An 11,006-nucleotide genomic window follows, 5' to 3' on the forward strand; every position below is an offset into this window, starting at 1 on the left:
CTATTTTACTCCTACAACATACTATTTGGAAATGTTGAGTTCAATTCGCATTATCTCATAAAAAATCATTTTCAACTTCAAAATAATATTGAAACAATATAAATAAAAAATAATAAATTAAGAATTAAGAATTACAAATTAATAAATGAAATTATTAAAATTAAAAAATAAATAATGACTATAAAAAGATTAAAATAATTAATAATAATTAATAATAATAATAATAATAATAATAATATTATTATTATTACTCACCCTCTTGAGAAAGAGAATTACCGCTATTGCAAGTTGTAGTGGCAGTGGCAGGAAGACAGGGGGAGAGAGAGAGAGAGAGAGATCGAATGGAATAGGGGTGTTTTTTACTTTAGGCCATGTTTGAAACGCGTTTGAGTGCATGAAGTGACGAACTTGAGTCTTAAAATTTCATATCTGAAAAAAAAAATCAAATCATATTTCAGATGCAACACCAAATAAGCATTGCATCTAAAAAGCAAATATTTCAAACTTCGGGCATCTGAACAGTTTTATCAAACACCACGTAAGTTAACTAAATTACACTAATTAAGATGATTAAGGAAACTAACAAACTATGTAAATTACGCAAATGAATAAGTAAATTAAATTAATTAAAGAAACTAAGTTAATTAAGTAAAATCTAAATAAGTAAATTAAGACTCAATTAAGCAATATTTTAAAAATTGACCCCTAAATAAAACCACTTTGGCCACTAGTTTCCAGGTCAACTTTTCTATCTTCCAATCCGAATAAATTAGCATGTGACAACTAAATAAAAGTTAAAAGATAAAAAATAATTGAATTAAAAAAACTACCCAAAAACCATTTTTGGGTCAAACATATTGACATTTCGATTGTCCATCACTAACCAATTCAGTACTTGTCGTGGTTCCTCTTATTGGCTTGTGTCTTCATCTTCTCAGGCCACCGGACGTAGCTGCAGTCACGGATTTGCATCAAAACCTCAGACCGCAGTGTGTTCAGTGGCGTGAATTCCGATAGGTCGCAGAGGTGTGGAGGTGTCTGTGGTCTATAATCGGGTTGGCGGTCTTGGCTCTTATGGTCCCGGTCTGAATTTTTTGACTTCCGCTCCTCAGTATCTCTCATTTTCTTGTCAGGACTCTCCTCCTCATCCCGTAGTTGTGTTTGCTCTTCTTCTACATTGATGTATTTCTGTGCATGGCTCATCAGTGCAGTCGGGGCTTGTAGAGGGTTTTTGGAGATGGAGAAGTTGGGTGATGGGCGGAGGCCGTGTTGAATAGCAGTGACAGCCACAGACTGGTTCAGGTTTCTAACCTGTAATGCCTCTTTGTTGAATCTCACTCGGTAGTCCTTGAGAGTTTCGGCTTTCCTCTAGCGTACCTGTATAAGACTAGCCGAGGTCTTCCAGTGCTTTTAATTCATTGTGAACTCTACACGGAACTGAGTTTCCAATTGCTCCCATGACGCTATGGAACGTGGAGGCAGAGAGGAATACCAAGTTAGGGTTGGACCTATGAGGGTGGCCACTAGGGCTTTGCACATCAAGCCCTCGAAAAATCTGTGCAGTATTAACTGAGCCTTCAATGCCTCGATGTGATCGGTAGGATCAATATTCTCATCGTACTTGTCAAGCTGAGGTGCCCGTCATCTTGTGGGAGGCACCTTGTCCACAATCTCTTGAGTGAAAGATGGTTCCTTGGCGGTTGGCGCAGTTGGTTACGCAGGCTGATCTACAACTGGCATTGTGCTTCTTTGGCCTTGGCTACGCTCCAGCTCTTCCAAGTGTTGTCGGAGTTCCCAAATCTCGTTATCCCTATGGTCCAGGGCCGCGGTGTGCATTTCCCTTTCCTTCTTAGGTCGCACAGTGCGGTCTTTCACAGAGCTGGACTCGGTGGCAAAGACCACGCGGGGCGGTGTTCGTCTACCGAGCCTTTTTTTAGCAGGGATTCGTGTGGTTTGGTGCGTTCTACTGTGAGAGCGGACGAAGGGGGACAACCTTCTTGCTATATCTTGCTTTTCTTGGTTGGACTGTGCTACACCCTTGTCTGCCCGGCACGCTTTGGGGTCCTCGAGGCGAGGATCATCCTTCGTACACGACAGGGCGTGAGGGGGGTGGCCTCGTCGGGCGGTGCTGCGGATCCTAATTTCTGCATCATTTTGAAGATCTTGTTGACCTTCCCTTCCATTGCCTGGAATCGCGCAAGGTCGACCGTGGCTAGGCTTTGTTGGGTTATTTGGTGTGTAGAGTTGTGGCGACAAGTTTCTCGAGATAGGAATCGGCCTGTCGATCATTCGGACTGATTCTTGGTCATCTTGATCGCTTTCTTGATTGTGTGGTAAGGAATGAAGGATTTTCAAAAAATGTTTTTTGTGCATACCCCATAGATGGCGCCAATCTGATGCTGCTCAATCCGAAGTGGTGTACGAACTGAGGAGAGCAACCAGATAGTCTTTGCCAATAAGGCAGTGCTGACATACACGGACGAGGCCGCGCTTCAAAACTTGTGATCAAGAAAGGAGAAGTCAGAGGCCCGAGGAGTTATCCCCGAGTAGGTACTCCGATGCTTAAGTCAGTAGGAGGGGATGGATGGTCAGGCTGAGCTATAGGGATGTTGGTCCGAGCAAAATAACAGTATGGGTGTCAGAAGTTGGAATCCTTTACCTTGAGCATGAAATACCTTTTTATAGCCAAAGATCTGTCTCCTTGTCGGATTGGGCTACCGAGGTTGTCAGGATGAGGTTCCCCATCGAGGTATTTGGGATAGAGTCCTAACCCAGTGGGGTTGTCCTCCTTATTCTTCCTTATCCATAGTTACGCTTATCCATGTGATGTGTGACTGACGTGGCTGAAAGGATGAGATGGGAGGCCACAGTAATCGTATAGCCCGGCCTAGGCCACAGAATGAATGAATACTGCGGAGTTGACCAAGCTATACCGATGTGGCTGAGCTGACCAGGTGATGACTAGGCAGCCACATGTCTCTTTGTACCAGCTCAACCATGACCCAAAGAGACACACATGAGACTGGGGATATCGTATTGACCAAGGTTCTAAATATTGATACACCCTTATTAGATGTATCGGTGTTTCAACCAAATTCAGATTTATATGTTGTTCATGGGAAGATGTTCTCAATGCATGATGAGATGATGTGATGTGAGGAGCAAATCCCAACTCGTTTCAACTCTTTTTGTTTTTAATTTTTCTTTTCAAAAATTTGTCGCATATTTTTTATCCTTATTGACAATGACATCCTCCCTTAGATTTGAGATTAATTGCGCTTGCTTGAAACCTCGGAGAATTGCTTTGCCGCTGATTTACAGAAAAAAAAAAAAAAATCTAAATTCGAATCATTTGCTTAACAATATAGATTATAGACCTAAACCCACTACAATTCTAACCGGATTAGATTTGAATCAGATATATTAGAATCGGATCTGATTAAATATACTCTTTATCGAATTTGCTACACGTGTCACACGACCGCCCATACGCGTGCTCTCTTACTAAAAAATAGAATTGCAAGGATTTGAACACACGTCAAAGAGGCAAGAGAAAGCCTAAGACTCACGCCTATAAGTCACTACACAATTCCATCTTTTATGGTCATAAATAAGTGTATAAAAGTCTTATTTCTTCATTACTTAAATAAGTGTACAAATTTAAAATCATTATTTTATAAAATAAAAAAAAATAAATAATATATCAAATCCACATTTATATCAAACTATTGTTTGAATCTCAAAAAAAATTATAAAAATATAATATTAATAAGGAAATAATTATTTTAGTACTTAAATTTTATAAATTTGTACATGATATATATATAGAAAATAAAAGCATTGTTTACAAAATATTCAAGAATATAATCTTAAATTGAATCTATCAAATCTACTAATCTACATTTATACCAGAAAAAAAAGATTTTTAATTGGAAAATTATAGGAATAAAAATATAATTAATAATGGAATAATCATTTTAAAAGTTAAAAATTATGAATTTACATATGATATGTATCTTAAAAACTTTAATAGTTTTTAATATAATTTAAGTTGAGATTATATATTTTATATTTTATTAATGGATATTTTAATTAAAAATAGTAAAATAAAAAATAATTGATATAATAATTAAAATATAATAGGAAAATATGTTTTGCATTTTGGACTATTGATTGATACATTATCAATAAAATTGTGTGATATCTATGCATCATATTATATTAATTGTAATATATTTTTTTCATATATATCATTAAAATATACATTATTTATGGTTATTTGACCTAAAATTTAATATTATTAATGTATTATGAAATTTTTATGTGTTTTTCTAGCGTATTCAGGTTTTTTATCGTATCCATTCATTTCCAAAACGTATCAATATCCATATCCGTATCCAAATTATCTGATACGATACTTGATGCCGATACTTTAATCCTTGCAATAAACGGATCTGATGACCTCTTAGAGAAGCCATGTGCAAGTGCAACTATACTCAGTAAAGGATACTACTCAACAATGGTTGGTACTGAGAAGGGATCTTTTAGCTCGAAGGTGGTATGGGAACATGGATATATACAAAAATAAGAAAATTAAACTGAAGCCAATTAATGCTTTCATCTAATTCATTTCATTCTCAATTCTGAAGCAGTGGACACTCGAAAGGTCACACTCACGTTCGTTCAATTTACCTTCACTCCCCCATAGCCAGTTCAAACTTTAATCCAAGTCTATGGTTTTACATTAAGACTGAGTTTGGAAAGTAGTACAAATTCAAACATGAGAGTGTAAAACTTTATTGGGAGAATGACAGTTTGGCCCAGGATCAGAATTTTTATGCTCAAAGTACAGTTAGGGTTTATGTTAATTCTCCTGTGGGCATTGACGTATAGAATGGGGGTTTTTGACATATTAAGTGTTTATAGCTCTGAGGTAAAAATCAGAAATCTGCATTGGGTCTGTGTGTATTTCTCCATATATTTTATATTGTTTTGTATGTATTTATATTATATATTTGTATTTATACCTAAATTATAATGCAAATGAATTTATAGTGATGTAAAATCATGACATTGTAAATGATTTGAATATAAGTTCTGACATATTTTTGTTTTAAATTAAAGTAAAATCTAAATCAAAATTAAACAAGAATATACATTTTTTTACATTTGCACTTCCATACATTGTATTAATATAAATAAATTTGCACTGCAACCAAAGACAGTCTAAACCGCAAACCCAAGCGTAAAGTCCCTTCACTCCTTTCTCCTCAAAAGGGGTTACACAAGTGGCTTCTATCACAAGTCACAACCTACAAAAGTGGATACTGTACGAGTACAAATTCTCTTGTGGTTCCTGTCAGTTGTCACAGATCACGAGAGCAGAATCCAAGACACCAAAATTATCTCTATTTTCCAACGTGGAAGATTTTAGTCTTTGGAAAGGATAAACCACAGCCACACACCTCAACTCATTTATTTCAACAGCCACCCATCCCTGCCACATGTAACCATTGTCTTTTCTTTTAATGTTTTGTTGCCTTCCTTTTATTCTTTTAAATTAAACAACTTTAATAAAGAACAATTAAAAACTGGTTAAAATGACCAAAAACAAAGTTTGATTCTATGGTTGGCACGTGGGGTGTTTAACCACATCCATGAACCTTCTCACTTCTGCTTTTTTCTTGCCCGACCCACAAACCTTTCATTTGATGTGATGTGATAAGTGACATACATCATTGAGAGGGAATAAACACATATAGTTTACCACCATAAGCACAAGATATTTTCAGCAACTTAGAGTATGTTAAAAAAAAAAAAACTGAAGTATCTTCTAGAGGGACGGATATGGAGGAAAATCGAGCCGGCCCTATACGACCAAACTTTGTATTAAAAAAGTAACGCCCAATGTATTTATTGGATAAAGTAAAACGAAAGGGAAACAACAGAAGAGCAATAATCCCAATTCATCCCAATCCGTCGCGGAGACGTGAAATGACGCAATCAATGGAAGCAAACTTAACTGTATTAGCAAAAAACAGAAACATAATACAGTCAAGTTTATTTATCAAAAAAAAAAAAAAAACCAATGGAAGCTGGTTTGTCGTGTTCTACCCATTGGCTTCCCCAAAATTTAACATCATTACTATCCGGTTCCCTCCATCCAAATTTCCAAATACGCCTCTATGCGTTATTCTGCTAAATTGCACCATTCCTTCATTTGGATTTTCTGCACTCGGAAATCGGAATGGTGAGTGATAGATGCATTTCTAATCATAATCGAACACATCACACAATTTTTATGTGCATCCAATTCACGTGTGGGAAAATTAAATGACGAGTTTTTTCGTCATATTTACATAATGCAAGTTTAGAAACTGTAAAAATAAGAAAAAGTGAAATAAAAAGGAAATCCTTTTCTTCTTTAAGCTTCAATCGGAAGTCATTTACAATTGCAACTTCAAAGCAGAAATTCTACAAAGAAACAATTGGTTTTTCTTCTCAAATCTTCTATCAATAGAGAGAGTCATCTACAAATAGACTTGTGTTTTTTGTCTTCAAGGACTAGTTATAGGTAGTCTTAAGTTTTGGGGTTCAATCTAACTCTGTTATTGAAAATCACTTCCATTAAAGACGAGCTCATTATTAGGGCTAGAGGAGCCATCCATTGAAATGATTGAACTAGACAGCTGCTGTTTATCAGTTTTTTTATTTCTTTGTCAATGGCTATGGTGCGTAATAATGGTTAATTTGAGATCTAACTTAATTGATATTGTCGGGCAATGGTTTAAGATCTTAGTGAAATTTCTCATTGTTGATAGCACTTGGTGTAGTTTCATCTTGCTGAAATTGGGCCTTCAAAGTGAGAGGAAGAAAACCATTTATTCTTATGCAAATAATTCATCAATCAAACTCTTTGTTTCAAATGTTTTCTAATTTTAAGTTCACTCAACCTATTTTTCATCGGCTTATTTTTCAAACAGATGAATTTTCCCTACTGATTGGATAATTCAAATTAGGGAAATAATCTAATACTCACTAAGAGTTTTCAGCATCTCTTAAACTCACCACAACTTTTTAAAACGTCTAAAACTCACTATGTCACTAAGTTTTTATTTTCCAAAATTCACCTTCCGTTTAGTACACCATTAATGTTTCTTAAAAGAGGTGTCCATGTCAGCATAAATAAAAAATTTTATGACTAAATCACCCTTGAATGGCGAGTTAAATCAAAAGGGTCTTTTTCATTTTTCATTTTTTTTTACATTTTAGTGTTTTGTTATAATTTCTAATGTTTTTTATAATTTCTGTTTTTTTACACTTTTCTATTTTTCTATTTTCTACAACCTATAAAACTTCCTGTATTTTTTGTTATTTATTTATAATTTCTTTGTTTTTCTATAATTTTTTTGTGTTTTCTCTACAATTTTTATTTTCTGATTTTGTATTTCAATTTCTATAGTTTCTATAATTTGAAAATATTTTTTTTTATTTTTGTGTGCAATTTCTACAATTTTTTATATTTTTTGCAATTTCTGTGTTTTTATGTAATTTATATTTGAAAATATTAATTTAACTTTTCCTTTTTTTATATTTAAATATTAAAATATATGTATATATTTTACATATATTTATATTTTATATTTTTCTATGAATGTTAAAATGGTAATATATTAAAAATAGTTAGTCTTTTTAACGTCAAGTTAGTGATATGATGAGTTTTAGACATTTTAAAAACTTGTGGTGAGTTTAAGAAAAATTCTAATGAATTTTTTATAATTTCCTTTCAAATTATCTTCATATATTTTAGGTTCTTTATTTTAAATATAAAATATAAAAACTGCCCAGTGCCCACTACTCTGTACTGACATGTGGGTTAGGAAAAGTGAACAAGGAATAGGAAGACGGAGATCCAAACTCATTCCAAGCAAATCACCCAACATATCTAAATTCTGGGCAAGACCACGCCACGACGCAGTTCATGTTATCCATTACTCATTACTTTGTGAGATATCTAGACCCCATGCAATGATGCAGTTAATATTTCAATAATCACGATTCACCAATAACCAAAACATGTGGCGAGCATGCAATGACAAGAAATCAAATAGGTGGATTTCAGTGATCGACTTTTTCTGCAAGTGCAAGTGTGCAACTGTGCAAGGGTGCAGGTTTAGCCTACCGGCGCATACGAGAGCCACGCACACTTGCTCTTAGGTTCCATATGTTTTTCGGTTGATTGCTTCAAACGTGCTTCAAAACTGGCCGCGGTATTTGTTGACACCGATGAAGACGATTTCACGGTGATATAATATGGATAATTTCTTTTAAATAAAAAAAAGATAATAGTTAAAAAATAAGAATACTATGGAAGATAACTCGCAACCTGCACAAGCAGTAAGCACAGCATTCATGAGTCCGGATCTCCTAATACTGCGTCCTGCACCACTTTCTTCACTTCCAATTGTAGGATGCTAGGTCAGATCTCCCATGTACAAATAGTTTTAACTTTTAACGGACGTTCCAAGCATTCAATATATGAAAAATTATATAAATGAAATAAAAATAGGGATAAGAGAAGACATGGCTTTTTTTTCTTCCTCTCGCTTAAAACTTTTCACCACCGAAACGAGTACGGCTGAGCTCCAAGCGAACCACTGACGTAAAATCACACGCTTGAGACAACAATACAGGCGTGCTCAGTTCACCACAGAGGTTAACTTCCTATCCATGGGTAGTATGGACCGATTCGTTCAGTTTAAAAGGAGTACAAATGCAAATATTAGAATGTAAAACCTTTTATTCTGTATTATTTTGTATATATTTATATTGTATATATTTGCATTTATACTCTTTTCAAACTGAGCCATAATGTCAGATGAGCCAACCAAATAAAACAGTAAAACCGTCGGCTTAGATGGTTCAACCTCTAAAAGACCTTCTCATTCAACCAGGGTGAACCTCCTCTCTTGGTGATCTCATGAATCTTCAGCCGGTGTATTGTTTTCACATGTGTGAACTGATTAATAGCAAATTTGTTGGCATATGAACGACAGGAAGAGAAGTTTGATAATGCTTAAAAATAAGTGATTATCTGAATAAGTAGTTATTTTGGGCCCCTAACCATATCAATAAGCATTTATTTGCCTTTAAGAAAATAAATTCGAATAATTACTTATTTGAAAAATCTAAATTTTGGGCTTATTTTAAGTAGTTAATTAATTATTAATAATTGACTGTCTTGGCTCGTCATTTAATACTACCCCGGTTTGAAATAACTATTTTTTTTCGTCAAAGTAAAGTACTTATTAGAATAAGTACTTAGTTTTTTAAGCACTTATTCAATGAGGCACTCCAGAACTCCGCTAATACATGCTAAGTAATAGTAAAGGTTAGAATGAGTGATTAATCGAGATTTGTGTTAGAAAACATGATCAATAAATCAGTAAAGAAAATACGAAAAAAAAAAGCTAATTTAGATCGAAGGACTACTGAGCGCTTGAGGACACGAGATCAACGGCTCTAGTAAAACCAAATATCACCGAGGAGTTGTCTTTACTGGCAAGTTTGTCTCGATGGAATCTCTTAAGCGAGCTAGCGAGCGCCTCCGAAGTCGATTCGCCTATGTTTCTCTTTCGATCCCTCCAAGGCATTAATAAAGCTCGATAAGACGTAGCTTCGCCGTCCGCCAAGTTCCGATCGGCCGCTGCCCCCAGGTTATCGTTGTTTAGGTGGGATGACGAACAGCCGAGATCATCCTGCCATCATAAGATCCTGACCGTTAAGACACCATTAGATTCTTCAGTATAGCAATCCCTCACAGGATCCCTATACTGAAGGTTTTAAAATAGGAAAAAATTGAAACCATCGAATTCAAAGCGGATAAGCAAAATAAGAGAAACAAAAAATTTCTGTTCGAGGAAATCTATCAATTACAAAAAAATCTATAGATATGTTTCTGATTAATCCACGAATGCTTTAGAGTTGCAAGCAGGGAGGAGAAAATCGGAGAGGGAAGTGATTAAAACATACTTGATAACAGAGATCTGCATTCTCACGCATCCGTTTGAACGAATAAGGCATCGCTGACTCGTCACCACCTCCCCCACCACTACTCGAAGACTCATCACTGCTAGAAGAACTGGCGACCGGCGGAGGCGGGGTAGACGACCAAGGAACCACCTGGTTCTCTCCGTCGTCATCATCCTCGCCGTCGCTGTCAAGATCATCGTCGTCGTCATCGCCTCCGTCTTCATCATCATCGTCGTCGTCATCATCCACATCATCGTCTTCATCATCAACATCTCGATCAATCTCATCGTCGCTCCCTCCGCTTTCTTCATCAGCTCTAACTACTCCAGCTCGCTCCACCCTCCCGCTGGAACTATTAGCACACTTCTCGCAAACCGAGACCGTAGGACCAAGCTTCGCTCCCGAAGCTTTCCACGGCGTCGGAGATTGACAAACATGGCAAAGAAGACTCCTTGAATGTCTCGCGACGAGGAAATTCGCACCGTGAACTTTCGCATCACAATCCCAACACAAACTCGCCTGATCTGAATCGCAAAACATCCTGGCCGGATGGTTGCAGAGTTCGCATTCCTTCATCGCTTCTACAACCAGTCTTTCCCCAACTCTCAATCGCTTATAGTTTTTGCTCTTCTACTCGTTCGCTGCAACTAAAAAAAACGAAAAGGAATTTCAAAAACCTGAAAAGAAAGTAAAGGTCAAGCAGCGACGATTTATAGAAACCACCTTGCCCTGCCAAAAATGGTGAATAAGGGCAGTACCGTCATTTAAGGAGAGTAATTAAAGAAAAATGAAAAGAAATTAAAAAAAAAATCCTACCTGTTTGTTCGAAGGTATTGGCGTGTTTTGCTTCCATAACCAGGAGTCAGGATCTTCTACCAACATATTATTATCTCCACAGACCACAGCCTAGGGTTTCACGAATGACGCCCCGAGCCTCATCTACCGCACCCCGTACCCCCACGTGTTCATATCCT

At 36.2% G+C, this 11,006-nt stretch overlaps 1 protein-coding gene across 2 annotated transcripts; it reads right to left on the bottom strand.

Moving 5' to 3' along the window:
• Positions 1 to 9,380: 9,380 nt before the first annotated feature.
• On the bottom strand, positions 9,381 to 11,006 carry LOC148877996 (uncharacterized). Of its 2 annotated transcripts, none has more exons than XM_088947744.1 (3): positions 10,849 to 11,006; positions 10,033 to 10,761; positions 9,381 to 9,758 (listed from the first exon to the last, which is right to left on the bottom strand). In XM_088947744.1, exons 2-3 carry the CDS (start codon positions 10,606 to 10,608, stop codon positions 9,489 to 9,491), a joined length of 846 nt encoding a protein of 281 aa, XP_088803870.1. In that variant the 5' UTR covers positions 10,609 to 10,761; positions 10,849 to 11,006; the 3' UTR covers positions 9,381 to 9,488. The 2 variants fall into 2 exon arrangements, with proteins under 2 accessions (XP_088803870.1, XP_088803877.1); XM_088947751.1 differs by having other exon boundaries at positions 10,033 to 10,679; positions 10,849 to 10,989.

The sequence above is a fragment of the Nelumbo lutea genome, chromosome 1 (genome assembly GCF_056320005.1).
Source record: "Nelumbo lutea isolate HS-2025 chromosome 1, American lotus-T2T, whole genome shotgun sequence".
In the NCBI taxonomy this organism is placed as follows: domain Eukaryota; kingdom Viridiplantae; phylum Streptophyta; class Magnoliopsida; order Proteales; family Nelumbonaceae; genus Nelumbo; species Nelumbo lutea.